At 43.0% G+C, this 17,362-nt stretch overlaps 1 protein-coding gene across 1 annotated transcript in view; it reads right to left on the bottom strand.

The window, feature by feature from the left end:
• Positions 1–14,332: 14,332 nt before the first annotated feature.
• Positions 14,333–17,362, bottom strand: part of TMEM30B (transmembrane protein 30B) — a 36,582-nt gene continuing 33,552 nt past the window's right edge. Inside the window, exon 2 of the mRNA XM_060141838.1 lies at positions 14,333–16,109. Within this exon, the coding sequence (XP_059997821.1) occupies positions 14,474–15,535 (1,062 nt within the window). The 5' untranslated portion in view covers positions 15,536–16,109 and the 3' untranslated portion in view covers positions 14,333–14,473. The remainder of the gene's footprint in view (positions 16,110–17,362) is intronic.

Below are 17,362 nucleotides of genomic sequence, written 5' to 3'. Positions count from 1 at the left end.
AATGCACAGATCTTGTTTAAGCAGGTCCTGCTCTGCACCTTATAACTGTATACCAGAGGCCATGGAAACTGGATCACTCTCTCAGGATGTCATTACAGCCAAGCAGAATCTCATTAAAAATCAATTCCTCAGGTCCATAAAGCTAGTTTATTTTATCTTCCTGGAGTGCCTGCTGCTAGCAGTTACACAGTTCCATTGTATGGCAGTCTTGTCTGTGAAGAACATTGCACAAAACGGCCATTTACAGATTTTCCAATTTTATGTTAAACTTTACAATTTTGCAGTAGTTTAAGTTTACGGGGTTTGCTTCTCAAGTGTAAGGTATCTTGTTACATGTGCTAGAAGTCCATTGCCAGTCCTAGGTCTCACTAATTAAATATTGGCCTTTATAAACTAGGTGCTGTCCGATGTGAATGTGCACACTTAATTGGGTAGCAGGGTTTCCAGAGCTAAGAATGCCTGATTTGGTCAATTTCTGCAACTTCTCACCCATTGCTACTTTCTGACTGTTGAGTTGTACCCATGGCCTCTATGGGTAATTACACAAAAATCAGGTAGGGAATTTGCTCTTTGTCGTGACTTTAATTCAATATCTCTAAACATGCTAGAAATCGATATGTATCGGCCAACTTTTATAAATGGGGAGTTGAAAGCACATAGAGATTTAGTGACCTGTACAGGTCACACCCTGAATGAGCAACAGAGGCGGAAGAAATCAGAGAGGCTGCTCTGGCCTCATCTGGAATCTTTCAACTCTTTTGACCCCCTTCAGCGATTTAGGGGCTGGCGGATTTCAAAGATCAGTGAACTTTTTGGAACAGTGCTTGGCAGTGAAACATAGAGGCTTGGATTCCTCAGATTTTAGCTCTTCCAGGATGCAGGCTTAGTTTGCATTTTATTATTTTTTTATTTTATACATTTATTTATTTTTGGCTGCGTTGGGTCTTTGTTGCTGCATGTGGGCTTTCTCTAGTTGTGGTGAGCAGGGGCTACTCTTTGTTGCGGTGCGCAGGCTCCTCATTGTGGTGGCTTCTCGTTGCGGAGCACGGGCTCTAGGCGTGTGGGCTTCAGTATTTGTGACACACGGGCTCAGTAGTTGTGGCGCACGGGCTTAGCTGCTCCGCGGCATGTGGGATCTTCCCAGACCACGGCTCAAACCCGTGTCCCCTGCATTGGCAGGCGGATTCTTAACCACTTCACCACCAGGGAAGTCCCTCAGTTTGCATGTTGTGAGGAGAATAAGGAGGGATGGACAAGTGTGAGTTGGGCTGGGATTAGAGTACAAAGAGGGTTAAGATCACTACAGACACCAAGTCTCCTTCTCCCCCCACATGTTGGGGACTAAATAAGCATATCATTTAAAAAATGTTAGCAGTTGACATTGGAAGGAAACAAGTCCAAAATAAACCTCAGTATAATCTGTTACAAAATATTCAGTGGAAATCGACAGGATTCTCCTCTGTTATGAACTCCTGCAATTTTGACAATTGCATTTCTCTTCATGAAACCATCCCTGGGCACCATTCTCCAAGATGCCTTTTGTGGAGCCCTACATCTATAAGATGGTAATTGGTGTTTGAATAAAAAAGAGGTACTTGTTCAAATATATTTGCATATTTTGGCAACATTTGATCTCATTCCTGGAGATTCATAAGCATATGAGCATGTTAAAGTTTCTGAAAAGTCCTTCAGGGAAGAAAGCTTATTTGAACTTGTCTGACCATGGACTTTCCCCAACTGCAGCAAAACAACTACAAATAGCATCTCATGAAAATAGAAATAAGCTACAGAAGACATTTCAAGGGAATGATTAATCCTTCAACATTAAAACAAAAATTAGTCCTATGCCCCGTCCACTGTAAAAATTTCCATCTAAATCCCAAGCCACAGAATTCTGTCACTGGAAAGGAATCCAGTGGTTTACTCTAACAGCCTCGTTTCACAGAAGAGGAGGCACAAAACATTAAATAACTTATCTAGGTATCATGAGAGAAGGGCAACTATACCCAGGATCTTCGCTTCCCAAGCCAGTGGTCATCTGTGTCACCACCCTGTCACTCAAAGCACTTATACTGCCCCCACCTAAAATTATCTGTGAAGAATAATTTTCGTCTGAGCTTGGAAACACAAAACTGAAATGTCGCTACATCTGTGTTCGGTGCTAATGTTTGCCTAGGATGAGACTAGGTTAGGAGAAGAATGTTGAGAACTTGAAAGAAATGTGCTCCAGGATGGGGGGAGAACGTTAGAGACTACTAATGCTTTCAGAAACATCGCAGATCCAGAAAGCATGCAGTGCCCAATAGGCACTGACGCTGCATAAAGCCGGCAGGTGGGAAAGTTGTCAAACTCGAGGAATTCTGGGAAGCGCAGAAAAGGTGGAGTTCATTGCAAGGAAATGCTAATCACTATTGGGAGAATTACTCACCAGCCTTTGAACCAGTGGCTTGACTCAGCACTGGAACAGAGATGGAGAGCGAAGGCAGATGGAAATGTAACTTCCGAAGGGCCAGAAGAGGAACTGTCTCATAAGAACGTGTAACTAGAAACAGCTTTATACACCTGAGTCATCTATAAACCTGCTATTCCTCATATCTGTGTACATTTTATACTATCGAAAGTTGGCATAAGAATCTGCATCTGTGTACACTTAAAAAAATCTGATTCTATGAGCTTTGCTAGGGAGGGAGGTAAGGAGGTGGGGATGGATGGTGGGTAACAAGAAACATTTTTGAAGGAAAAACAAAAACCTGATTCCTTGGTCTGGGTGGTAGAGGGTGAGGTTGAAGTGAGTCTTCAACAAAGCTGAGTCTAAATTGACTGGGAGGCTTTTATTTGGAACTCTCCCTTGCCAATATTTTATCACAGTATGGTTTCCATTCTTGGCCAAGAAAAAGAACTGAGGTGGAATGGAATTGGCTCCGTCTTAGCTCTGATAAGACAGTCCTAATAATGGAAGACATCTTTCCCCCATAACTTTGAAAAACATGAAAGCAGATATTGGCTCTGAGTATGTCTGATGGCCTAACCTTATTTCCTGTCAACAGAAATAACTCTGATTTATGTTTGGTCATCAAGTTCACACACTCAAATACAACTTGTACTGGGAGAGCACAGAGAGATGTAATATACAGAGCTGTGATGTATGCCTGTCCAGCGAAGCTTCCTGGTCCAAAGGAGACCTCAGGGACTGAGAAAGACACTTCAGTATTCTCACTCTTCTGACACTATATCCCCCTGTGCATCCTTCCAGTGAGTTATATTACGTGGGCTTCAGATGAGCTACATGTCGGCTTTGATCTCTGAGCCGCTCACCTACGCTTTTTGTGATCCAGAGGTTGGTTGGCCTGTATCCAGTAATTGCGGTGGGATGCTGAAGGCTGAGGGGATGGTCCATGCTGGTATCTGGCACATTGTTTTATTCTTTTAATATCTGGATGCATCAGAGGAGTGAGAGGATTTTTTAAATTCCATTTCCTTTTCAAAACTGATCGATGGTCCAGGCAGTGGAAATTGAGTGAATATGCCTTTTCAGTTAATGCCTTCTTATGTCATCTGGTTTTGAATTCAGAAGTATTCTTTCCACTGCCCTGTTATTATGCTGTATAATTCATTGAATTTAAGATGCCATCAATCATAACATGTCCCATTCTTTTATGTACCACTACAAAAAAAATACTGCCTATTAAAGGAGGACCTAATAGTTCCTTATGTTTAAATTTTGTATTTTATCTTTATTCAAGGGGTTCTTTTATACTTATTTGGATAGATTTATTATGTGTCCCACTTGTGCAGACATAAAAAGGAAAGTATATGTAAAATAAGTTGGCTAAGTTTCTCCTAAAATTTCTTCATATCCAGAGTCCAACTCTTCCAAATCCCTCTAGAGACAGATTCTTCAATGTCTATACATAATGCAGTGTTTTGCCCCAAAATACTATGACAGTGCAACACAATAACTACATCATGACTGTGGCCTGGCTGACAGTGAGTCTAAGTGACAGCAACTGTAAGAAGCCATGGACAGTGAGAAGCCAGGAAATTGAGACACATCCTGATTGTAGAGATGTTAAAACATGGGGGGTGGGGTGGGGGGGAGGTATATCTTAGAATGGAAGAAATATGGTATGACTCAGTCTCAAAGCATGGTACAAGATTCATGTATACAAAACTTAGAAATATTTTACAAAAAATTCTCTTTTTATTTCTGAGGTTCAACATCAACCTCAGAGAGGAATGCAAAGTTTTAAATTATCCACCCCTGAATTGCCGTCTCAGTGTAAGCAGTTCACGGGATCCTAAGTAAGCATGCTTATTTTACTTCTAGAGAGACTCTATAGGCTTTCTTTTTAGAAAGAAGTGGCCATGGAGACGGTTTATCTGTCAGTCTATGAAGACTGTGAGGCAACTTCGTATAGTTCCGGGGAAAGGTTCTTGCCAATATTTATTAGCCTCTCATTGTAAAAAACCTAATTTGTAATTTCAAATAAATAAGAATAAAAATTTCAAATAAAACCCGACATGTTCATGCCTATTTGGCAAAGTTATTTGGTGAAAAGAAGAATAGTAGCAGTCTTTTTCATTTTGGTGCCTAAGATACAACGAAGTAGATTACATATACTTTTCCAACAATAGTGTGAAGAATCTTTTACATAGCTCTAAAATAAACACAATCGTTTTAGCAGGAAAAAAAACTTAAATTGGTAGTAACCACTAGAATTATATTTGAAGGAAATATTCTATGTTATTTGAATACAAATTAAACACTCCAGTTTCTTTTTTGATAGATTAATTGGAACGTATTAAAACTCACAGAATTATTATGCAACTTATAAGCATTCATCTTTTATTTACTCTCAGGAACCTTACTTTTGGAAACTAGTATTCCACGTGAGCATTACACAATCACATAAAAGATTTTTTTCCTTCCCACCTGCGTTAGGCCCAGAGGTAGTTAAATGCTGGTGATTCTGTCTCCGTCCAGCGGAGGGCAGTAGCGCACATCTTTAGAAGAGGGATTCCCGTTTCAGGTTGGCCGAGCCTCAACCTGAGAAACCGTACACCGCGTTCCGTTGTCTCTTGAGCCAGCCTCCGGTGACAGTCCTTGGCAAGGTCAGCAAGGCCACGACGAGTTGTCTTCAGGGGCCCAGGTGGCAGACTTGAAGGCTCCTCTTCCCAGTTCTGTGGGATGTACTCCCTCAGCCCAGGCGTGTGTGATGCAGGAAAAATGCAAGGCCCCGTGACACGCAAAGGATCTGGGACCAAGCCTCACCACTTGGCTGCTTGAGTTCGCCTTTGGCAACAAATTGGAGGGAATGTGGTTAAAATGCGACTCATTCCCTTCCCAAGATATCGGCACTTAGATTGCATTTCTTCCTGTTTTCTGCTCTGATGAAGGACAATGAGGGGGAGATGTGGAGGCTTTGGTCCTGTAGGAGCATCTTCGAATCTAAAAATTGCCTCCCTGTACCATCCCCGCCTAGAGCTTTGCTTCCTTCATGCTGTATTTGGACAAACTGGGATTGTCCAAGCCACCAGAATTCCCAGGGGACTGACTAGCAGGCATGCTCTGTGCCTTTGAATTCAATTAGAATGGAGTGCTTTGGGCAGTAGTCAATCTAATGACATTTTTATCATTCAACTTAAAGAAAATGTTAAATTAAAAAATTTTCCAAGTTCCTTAACGAGGTAACAAATGCTTTAGAATGACTTCTAATCGTATGCGTTGCGTGAGTTTGTAGAAACACCGGAAACACCACAGAAAGGAGTGGACTCTAAGGGCCTCGTGGAGGTGTAGCATGAGAACCCTCCATAGTCTTTCATGAGGACAGGGTGCATTCTCTGGGCTATTACTTTTTCTAATACTATACTATATGCCTAGTTAAGGGATGATAGCAAAATGGACACCTGTGTATCCACCTCCCGGTTTAAGAAATAGAATGTTACCAGTACCTTTGGTGTCCCTGTTTGCCCGTCCCTGCTTCTTTCCATCCGCCTCCTCTTTTCTCAGAAGCAACCACTCTCCTAAATTGTAATCATTTCTGGGCTTTTCTTTTTTTACATCTTTATTGGAGTATAATTGGTTTACAATGGTGTGTTAGTTTCTGCTTCATAACAAAGTGAATCAGTTATACATATACATATGTTCCCATATCTCTTCCCTCTTTCGTCTCCCTCCCACCCTCCCTATCCCACCCCTCTAGGTGGTCACAAAGCACCGAGCTGATCTCCCTGTGCTATGCAGCTGCTTCCCACTAGCTATCTACCTTACGTTTGGTAGTATATATATGTCCATGCCACTCTCTCCCTTTGTCACAGCTCACCCTTCCCCCTCCCCATATCCTCAAGTCCATTCTCTAGTAGGTCTGCGTCTTTATTCCTGTCTTACCCCTAGGTTCTTCATGACATTTTTTTTCTTAAATTCCATATATATGTGTTAGTATACGGTATTTGTCTTTCTGTTTCTGACTTACTTCACTCTGTATGACAGACTCTAGGTCCATCCACCTCATTACAAATAGCTCAATTTCGTTTCTTTTTATGGCTGAGTAATATTCCATTGTATATATGTGCCACATCTTCTTTATCCATTCATCCTATGATGGACACTTAGGCTGTTTCCATCTCTGGGCTATTGTAAATAGAGCTGCAATGAACATTTTGGTACATGAGTCTTTTTGAATTATGGTTTTCTCTGGGTATATGCCCAGTAGTGGGATTGCTGGGTCATATGGTAGTTCATGCTATGATTCCTTCTCTATTCTGTGCCATTTGTCTAGTTGTCTTCCCTGGACCAAAATCACCCTGTTGTCTAAATTACTGAAGCTTTGGAGTAAGACTTCATTTCTGGTAGGTCAAGCGAGATTCCCCTTCCACCTCCTCACTCCCACAACCCCTGTTTCTTTTCTTCAGGGGTGTCTTGTCTATGTTTGTTCCTTCACGAGATTACTCTTAATATTCAGAGAGGATGAGAAGCTGAGTGCCTTCGTGTGGATCCTCAGTCTGACAAGCTGCTTTGAATCCTGGCTCTTCATTACTATCTGTGCTGCCTTTTAGGCTAGTTACTTTACCTCTTAGCTTCAACTTCCTCATCTGTGACATGCACCTCATAGTAGCACCAATTCACAGGATTGTTGTGAGGATTACAATGGGGTAACATAGATAAGGCGCTGAGAACATTGCCTGGAAGGCGACACTATCGGCTTTGAATAGCTGAGAGCCTCTGCAGTCACACTGACCTCCTGGCTGTCTCTTGCCAACCATGTCACCTTGGACCAGTTTCTTTATTTTTCCAAACCTCTGTTTCTGCATATGCACATGGGGATAATATTAGGGTTGTTATAAAAGGTAAAGGAGAAAACCAAGGAAATTACATAGCATGTTGTCTGGTAAATGCTTAACAATTTCATTTCAGCATTTTAACTAGATTTAAAAGTAAATTGGGCCTTAGTGCTAAAAACTGTCTCTACACTCACTTCTGGGTAGCTACAAAAACACTTGCTTGGGAATCCAAAACGTTTGCCTGGGCGAAGGATGATGATAGTAAAGAGAAGTTTGCAAAACCATCTCTTGCTTTCTTGCAGCTTTTCCTTGCTTTCATCTTTTTGAGGTGCAGCATTCTCAGAAGGAAAAACTGTTCCTGATTCAAAGCCAAACTCTCCTTCCTAGGCCTTCCCTGTTTCCACAGCCTGCTTTGCCAGCTTAGGGCTGACCAGGCAAAGCTGTTTCTTAACTTGTTTTCCAGAATCAGAGGAAAGCTTAACATAACAAAATTTTATAGCTCCTGCCCGGTAATATATATTACTTTAGAAAAATAAAAATACCTTTCCCTTATCATGCATTATTCTTTTACATGTACAATTTTCCTGACGTATTGAAGTAATATTCCACGGTTTGCTGTGACTTGGAGGTTTATGGCCCTTCTGTGGCAGATCAGACTAAACATAATTCATTCATAGCTACTTAGTGCTCTGGGAAATAAACCCCTGAACTTAAATAACTATGGTGTGACCTCTGTAAAATATTATTTATGGTTTTAAAACTACTATTATGTAGATATCAAGATATGCCAAATGTTATAAACCAAACACCAGCTGGCAAATGGGACAACAAGTATTCCATTTATTTTTGCTTTTCTTTCTGGATATTTCTCTACAAATGCTATTTTCACTTAAATGGATTCTGGGGTAATTATCTGGCGGAGGAAAGCAATGCTCATTTACATTTTATTATAGAATACTACAGTAAGTAAAACAATTCTCTATAAAAAGCACCACAAAAATATAAACATTCCATTAACTTACTGCAGTTTAATAGGAAAGATACTGATTACCTTTGAGTATAAAGTAACTGTCCCCACTATCAGTGAACTAGTGTAACCCATCTGTTATTCATTTCTGCAAATTAGTTTATGGAGGAAAACCCGACTGCACATTTAAGTTATCCAAATGGGAACTCTAAGTTTAGTCTTTTCATGCTGTCAAAAATACGTGTGCATTCACAGCACTCCTTATTGTAAGATTTTCAAAAGTGTAGGGTGTCATCTCCACACCTCCTTGGTTTCCTCAATGATTTCCTGTGCATTCGACTATATTGTAAGAAATAAGCTGTTCAGTGGTAGTTAAGTCATGGAATCGTCGGTTTCCTAATAATCATTCAACAAATGTTTGAGGACCCACCACATGCTGGTCACTCAGCTTGACACTGGCAATAATAAAGATAAATGAGAAAAAAGAAATCCTCAGTGCTCAAAGAACTAACAGTTTGAATATGGAGGTAGATAACCAAATAAGGAATTTCCAGGCAGCGCATCAAGGGCTGTGAGAGAGGAATAAGCACAAAGGGAAGACGAGGCTGAGGACACAGTGGAGGAGGCAAGGAGGGCTTGTGGAGGACTTCACAGAGGACGGAGACCCAAACGCTGAGCATGGTCTTGAGGATGACTGGGGAGATTCCGGTGGTCAGGTGGACGTGCAAGACCAGCACGGGCAAAGACACAAGGGGATGCTGGGTTCAGCCCTCTTCAAATCATTCGATATAGCTGAAATTTGCTGGAGCCTTGGAGAAAGAAGGGATGAAGATTCAGTGCGAGGCCAACCATGGAGGTCTTGAAGGCCCTGCTGAGGAATTTAGGCTTCCTCCTGTAGGCTGTGTGTAGACATGAGAGAGCTGAAGTTGAGGGTCACGTGATGAGGTTTGTGTATTGGCTAGCTCCTCGTGGCTGGGATGTGGAAAATAAACTGGAGCCCAATTAGCAGGCTCCTCCAACTTCCAGATGGAAAATAACAAAGTCCTGGGCCAGGGCAGTGACAAAGAGAGACCTGATTGAAAGTGCATTTGGGATCTGGAAGCAACAAGATCTGATAACCAGTTGGATGCGGGAAGAAACAGAGGGAGGAATCAAGGAGGTAGTTCGGGTTTGGGGCTTGGATGCTTGAGTGGGACAGATGAGTCATTTTCAGCACCTGGGACTATTCTTGGAAGAATGAGTTTGGAGGAAAGGTCAATGGGTTTCCTGCTGACCACGTGGAGCTTATGTTATTTGTAGGACATTTAAGTGTGTCCCAGAGGCAGCTGGACTTGTGAGTTTGGAGAGAAGTTAAGGTTGGAGATAGAGATTATGCCATTTATATATATGATGGTCAGTGTTTTTAAAGATTCATGAAAGTGAATAAATGAGCTAATTTGCCCCCTAATGGTATGAAAGATACCATCATTCGGTTATTTGCAAACTATCTTGATGTAACAAGGTAAGTCTTCACCCCTAAAGCCCTGTAGGTACAAACAAAAAGGGAAGGGTAAAAAGTGTTTTCCATTCTGTCATTTGCTATGAATAGGAAGTGATGCAGCTCTCATTTTGGATTCTTTAACAAAAATGGGATATGTCTTTTACTTATTAAAATCATAACAAGATTTAATCAAGTCTTCCTTTGAGAACACTCAAGTGATTCAAATCATTGAAATGATATCACGGCCACATCCAGAGGTTGTGCTTTTGTTGTAGAAGACTGCCTACTTTTGTCGAGTTCCAAACAAAACTGAGCAAAATAGAAGGGAATCTATTTCTCCCTCATTAGTCTTGATGACTTTCTAAAAGCTCATGCATTTTGATGGCTAAGATTAATGAGACCACATAGTGTTAAGCACCTTGGACTTTCAGAACAAAGGCCTTTTAGAAGAACAAAGTATCATTATTAATGACACATCACTTACAGTTTTCATCAGTAATGTTAGGTTTCAGCCACTTTAATGGGAATTTAGTTAAGAGCTCCAATGTGGAGAGCAAGGCTATTAGAGGAGGTTCTTGACAGTAATACCCTTTGCTTCTAAGGAAGAAGATAAATCATACTGAAATTGATCAAAAAGACAAGCTGAGAGGTTCAGAAGGTGAGCTACCATCCACTTAGTAAATTTCTCAAAGGCCTTATCATCAATGAGTCCGCTGGAGAGCTCTGCCCTCTGCAGTGGGCTCCCTTTGTGGCCAAGTCTTCCCCTTCTGGACAACTTGCTGGCCCAGAAAACTGCTTCTCGCTCCAAACTTCACCTTTCTTTTTTATTTCCTCTCTCCTCTCCCTCCACACCCCCAGTCTATGTTGGGTTTCACTGCCTCAGGATCTTCCTTTGTCCTATGGTGAGCTGCTCAGTCAAGTGCATGAATAAAGGAATGCCACCTTGCTGTGGTGAACTAATTTACACCATTACCGCTAAAGGTGAGAATCATAATGCCAGGTGGCAAACCAGTGGGGAAGTATTTTTCCCTGAATACATGTCGTTAGTCTTATCAGATAAATCATGGGGGATGGTGGTATACATAGAGTCAATGGTGTTTGCGATTTTTGCAAATTCTTTACACAAGATGCTACTTTCAGATAAGATCTCTCAGGGACCTTAATGTGTTTCGGTCAGATTCACTTAAGACTCTCTCAATGACACTTTATAAATGACTCTGCTTTTGTTGGAGGGAAATTACGAGAAATTCTCCTGGGGGAAAAAAACTGAAGTTAAAAAAAATTTTAATTTTGTCGTCGAAATCAGTCAGCTATGTTTTATCTGTAGGAAAAAAAAAAAAAACTAGAATGCAAAGAAATGCCCAATGAAAATAAAGGAAGGGGGAATTTAGTATTATTACCGTAACTGATGACTTATACCCAGGGGCATATAAGGAATTGATTACACTGCAGCTCTACCAATAACTCTTTGAGATCTTAGTCAAGATTGTTGAGATCCCCAATGACAGGAAGAGAGCACAGACACCACAAGGCAGAAGGGGTTGTGGTTATATAGTGTGAAGTGATATTGTTACTAAAGGAAATCTCAGACTATTATTCTGTCTCTGATTTGTAACAACTGTATAGTCTGTGAATTGTTTAGTTGATTTGATTCTGGAGATCCTTGGAAAATCTTTCTTGTTATATTATTCTGTTTTGGGAGTTCCTGCCAACCACATTAATTAGTTTCTCTTTTGTTTGTGGTTTACAAGGTAGATCAAAGCACATTTCCAGTCCAATTGTTGAGGTTCACTCTTTTCTGTCTCATTCCAGATGACACAGCTCTAGCTAGGAAGCCTTTACTGGACAACATGAGAATTCAAGTCCAGCTAAAATGCTGAGATACCAAACAAAATGCTACAGTGCAGGAGAATGTTTTGTTTTTAAAATTTCTGAGGCGTTGTAGTCCAAAATACCCAACAAATAATTGCAATTTAGAATTTGAGTAAAATGCAGAAATGGAGAAGTAAGATTACTGCAATCACATTCTTTAGTAACTTTTAGTACTAAATATTATTAAAAATTGACCACAGGGCTTCCCTGGTGGTGCAGTGGTTAAGAATCCGCCTGCCAATGCAGGGGACACGGGTTCGAGCCCTGGTCCGGGAAGATCCCACATGCCGCGGAGCAACTAAGCCCGTGTGCCACAACTACTGAGCCTGTGCTCTAGAGCCCGCCAGCCACAACTACTGAAGCCTGTGCTCCTAGAGCCTGTGCTCCACAAGAGAAGCCACCGCAATTAGAAGCCTGCACACCGCAACTAAGAGTAGCCTCCGCTCACTGCAACTAGAGAGAGCCCACGCACAGCAACAAAGACCCAACGCAGGCAAAAATAAATAAATAAAATATTTTAAAAATTGACCAAATTTTACCAAATTCAAACAATAGTTGAAGATCATCTGATTTGTACTACATGTTGATGTTGATATAAGCTCAGATTCTGCACTGGGAAGTTAACACTGAAAGATTGAGTTCACTGCGAGCTTTATTATGAAAGATGATTTTCTTTCTGCATTATAAATCTGCTAATAACAAATGAGCAAAGTGGTTGCTAGTTGGTACCTTTTTTAACGTCTGTGCCTTTAAGATCATAGTTCAAAAGAATTAAGCAAGTGCGATAAAAAAGGCAACACAAACATAACCTTTATTCTCTTTCAAAAACCTGGAGAATAAATAGGGCTTGGAACCATATTCATTGATTTAATCAGAATACCTTAAATTTTGTAGTCCCATTTAAACTTTTAAAGCAATACAATGATTATTGTAAAAGTGATGGCAATATACATGGTTGTTCTCAACTAAGTAGTAAAAAAATGTAGTAAATTCTCTTATCCATCATAAAGAAGGGCTAGGCTAGTGAGCTGCTCGATCAAACACTCATAATAAATAAAAATTACTCTCTATATATCTGATCATATATTCATAGCCTAAAATCACAATACACAATCTGACAGTAAAACTGTGCTATATTCAGGAGTTGGGAAGCCAGCACACTGGGATTATAAAACATTTTTTGGTTTATGTAAATACTGAGACAGAATCTCTAAAATCACGACTGTTCCAGAAGATCTGAGACAGATGTCAATGAACATGCATGTCTATCGGCTATTAGTTTTCAAAGGACTAGAAGAGTAAAATAAAATTAATGTAAATTATTTAATACAATTCAATATTGCTTTGACTACTTAAGAAAAATACCTCAAGGTATTGCACTGCCTTATAGGCATGAGCAAAAATTGTAGTAACTGGAAAGTAGCCGTAATAGAGAACAGACACTGAGAATTCTGACAGAACACCAAATAACTGCTTTTGGCAAATAAACTGGTTAAGATGATCTCACTTTTTTAAAGTTCTTTTGCCATAAAAGGGGTTTTTAAAATTCTATTTTCTTAGAATAATTTTACATATATTAGAATGATTTTAGAGCAGTCAGAGTTTAACATTATCTCAAAGGTTCAAATAATTCTTAAGATTCTAGTTTACATAAGACTATATTCCTTAGCATTCATTTAAACATATTACTAAAAACAAACATGGTTCATCTGAGAACATAGATTAAAATTTTTTTTTCTTAAACCCAAGGGAAAAGGTATGAACGTAGCCCTTTCTCTCTAAGCATAAAAAGTCATTTAGATGACAAAGAGGACTGGGTCCAGAGTCAGGAGACACAGATATGACTTTAGGGAAATCTAAGATCCCCTCCAGCTATCTGATTCTAAGGTTAAAACATTCCCTCTGAACTATACAAACTGACCTGGCATTTTCCAGTTTCTACACAGTACCTGGCCACCCTGCCCCCTCAAAAAACCTTTTAATTTCTTACACTCAAATATCAAATGAATTGATACAAACCCTGCTCTGCAAATCTGTATGCCAGCTAGTTGTTTTCACTTATTCTGCACATTGTAGAGAGCTTCCTGTGTTCAAGAAGGAGTGCTAGACCAAACCTGCTTGTCACTGCCCCTGGGAACAAATGACCCCCTGGAAAATTGGACGCAGTGATTGCGTCAGGCCCAGCTTCAGACACCTGAGGAAATAGGGAAACAGGCAGTTATCCTACTTGCTCCCTGGTTCAGGGCACTGATTCCCAAACTTGAGGGAATACAGGAGGAATCTCCAGATGGGTTTGTTAAAACCGCAGCTTCCAGGGTCTCACCGCAGCCTTATTGTATCAGAATTTCTGGGGATGGGGCCTCCAAAACTACCTACATTTTTAATCAATATGTTCTCCCCCACCCCTCCATGTCTCTGCTGGTTATTTATGGGCTTCCCTCTCTACACTCCCACCCCCCAAAAAAGAAAAAAGAAAACCACTGTACTGTAGCGGTTAAAGCTCTAGAGTCAGCGTCAGGAGGCAACGAGCAGCTGCTAGATCTGGAATGAGTTATTTAACATCTCTTCACCAGATGGGGGTTGAATGAGAGGAGTCTAGCCGTCCCTTCCTCTCTCAAAGAACCTCACGTGTCAACTCGTGAAGGAGATGGGGACAATGTGCAGGGATGTCTCACTCTAGCAGTTCAAACACCCCAGAAGAGTCTGGAAGCCCCCGATCGGGTGTAATTCCTCTCTCTCTCTGGTCCCCTCATCCACAACTGGAGGCAAAGTGAGGCGAAGTTGGAACTGGGTGACAGTCGGGAGGGAGAAACCAAAAGAAGCTTGCAAGAGCGTTGTGGCAAGAAGCAGAAAGGGTACTCTGAAAGCAGGGGTTACTCGTCGTCCTCGTCGTCGTCGTTCTGGTCCTGGTAGCGAATGTAGACGACCAGCATGACAAATCCCGTGAGGATGCAGAGGGAGCCGACCACCAAGTAGGCGATGCCCAGGAACGGATTCTTGCCGCCCATCCACGAGATGCTGCTGAAGTTGATGAGCTTGTGGCCGCCGAAGACGCGCACCGGGTAGTTGTAGGTGATGTTGACGCGGTAGGTGCCCCGCGGCAGCCCGGCCGAGTAGTTGCCCTGGCGGATGCGCGCGTACAGCTTGCGGAACGTGGGCAGCGCCGCCGTGCGCATCCATACCACGAAGTCCTGGTTGATGAAGCCGGTGTTGTTCGGGTCTGGGCTGAGCTCGTAGACCGGCCGGTGCCAGCTGGGCGGGGGCGCGGTGCCCTGGAAGGCCAACGCCAGGCTGCCGTTCACCAGCGGCGGGTTGCGGAACTTGACGTGGTAGTCGGTCCACCAGGCGATGCCGGTGCGGTCGAGCGGCACCTCGACGTAGGGCCCGCCCGGAAGGCGCTGGTGCCACAGCGAGAAGGAGTCGTTGAAGAGGCTGTTGGCGATGGCGCCGCAAGGCGCGATGGGCAGGCCAGCCGCGCTGTACTGGTAGGGGTAGCACTCGTTGACCGGGTGGTGCAGCGCGCTCTGCAGCCCGCTCAGCTGCGCGTCGTCGCGGGACACGCCGTAGCGCCGGTTGTTCTGGTAGAAGTTGGTCAGCTCGTAGTAGAGGTACACGGGGCCCTGGAAGAACTCGGGCAGCGAGAAGTACCAGGCGCACGAGCAGCGGGGCGGCGGCGCGCGGCCCTGGCCGGCGGCGGCGCACACCGAGCAGTTGCCGGTGCCCGGGTCGCCGGTGTAGTCGTACTCGAGCTCCTTGATGCCGTTGGAGGAGTAGTAGAGGCCCAGGCCCAGGCCGATGAAGGCCAGGCCGGCGCAGAAGAAGAGCGGCAGCGTGATGCTGGCTGACAGCAGCGGCTGCCAGGCGGGGAGGCGCTGCTGAGTGAACGCGGTGTTGTCGGGCTGGTGGGCGCCCCGGGCGGTGGCGCTCCAGGTCATGGCGGCCGCGCGGACCCACGGAGGGGAGCTCGGATGGGGCCGGCCGGGGGCGCCTCCCCCTCCTCGCTGGGCGAACCCGGGGCTACCCCCAGGGCAGGTTTCCACCGGCTCAGGTGAGTTCTGGCCCCGGCCCCGCCTCCGACCCCCGCACAGGTGAGTCTTAGTTACAGGTTCTCCGGGCAGTGACCGGACCCTTCAGTTCCGCCTCGGCCCAGGTGATCGGCCAGCACCGCCCCTGCGGGTAATCGAGAGCCGCGCCCCGCCTCTTCGGAGGTGAGCGGGCGGGCGTTCCTTCCCTCACCTGGCGGGCCCAGAGCTCGCTTTTCCTCTCGATCCGGGTGGGTCCGGACTCCAGCTCCTCCTCCCCGAGGTGAGTGGCGGCCCCAGGATGCCTCTGAGTGGCTCATACCTTGCTCAGGTACTTCCTTCCCTTCCGCCTTCCAAGTGACTAGAGTGCCTGGGCCAGTCTTGCCCGAAATCGCAGGAGCTGCAGCCTCCAGCACAAAGTTCCACTGAGGGATTGCACCGTGCGTCCTGGAGCCTTGAAGATTTCAGGTAATTAATTCTCTTTTATCTGAAAGTGGAAAAAAGTGTCTCTGGACCCTCTTGTCTTTGTAGGTTAACTTAGGGGCCCCCTTTCAGTCAAGTTGCAGCCACAAGTTGTAATGCCCAAGAGACTGCACTATGGTAAATCGGTTTAGGAATGCCGTGCCTGCATTCAAATTCTAGAATTTTTTTTTTTAAGGGAAAATGATTTTCCGGCTAGGTGTCCCAATCTGGCTGTATAACTAAGAAAAGTGGAAAGTTCTCTAAAAATGACACTTAAAAAAGAGAACTAAAGATGGCAGGAGGTTCAGAGCCTTTAAATATCTCTCTAGCTGGTGGAGAAACCACACAAGGAGAAAAATGCACTGGACTACATGTGATTTCTTTTCCTTTTCAGATTATTTGCCTGACTGGAAAAAAGTCCGACCCAAGGTCCCAAAAGACCTAGCTGCTATCCACAATCAAGGATGTTAGGACTTTGGGACTAAGGAGGTGAACTACAAGGTTTTATAGGACTTACTGCAAAGGAAACCCAAAATAGCTCGGAACATTTCTTGCGATTCTGGCTTTTATATCTAGGTTGGTACAATATACAAAAGAGGGTGTCAGGCCATTTCAACTTTGTGCTAAATCCTCCTTAGGTATTGAGGTGTTTCTGCCTCTCTTCCCGCTCCTAAAATGCAGATAACTTAAATATTTGCTATATTACACTTCTGCACTTAGAATAATATATTGCATTCAGGAGTTATTCAAACCCATTGAAATCTGGAAAGTTAAAATACTTGCTAAATTAAACAACAGGGATTTTTTTTTTTAAAGCATCTTTCAAGTGTTAGCCCTAAGCTAAGCAAGGTAGAAGACAGAAGACAATTAGACTAAAAAGGACCCTTGATCTCAAGGCACTTGCAATCTGATAGGGGACATATTACTTAGGAATAAGATGAATCAAAATAGACAATACACAGCATATACTCAAGTACCAAATTATACTTTACAAGAATGATACTAAAATTAAAAAGTAATATTGTTTTAATAACAGAAAATTCATTCTATCTTGTTGAATGGAATGAATGCAGATTGCAAGCTTTAGCTATTAGAGAATACTGAGGGAGACCCAGGTGACTCGAATTCCACTTCCCTCACTTTTAATCATATCCCAAGAGAGGAAATCCCAACATTGTCCACAACTTCCTATGGTGTGATCCAGTCTCCACTACACCTTTCTTTCAAGAAGATAAAAGAATAAACAGTTCTCTGTATCATTTTGGTGGGTTCCATCCA

This window comes from Lagenorhynchus albirostris, chromosome 1, assembly GCF_949774975.1.
Source record: "Lagenorhynchus albirostris chromosome 1, mLagAlb1.1, whole genome shotgun sequence".
Lineage (NCBI taxonomy): Eukaryota > Metazoa > Chordata > Mammalia > Artiodactyla > Delphinidae > Lagenorhynchus > Lagenorhynchus albirostris.
The sequence above is the reverse complement of the archived record's forward strand: the minus strand, read 5'-3'. Positions and strand labels throughout refer to the sequence as shown.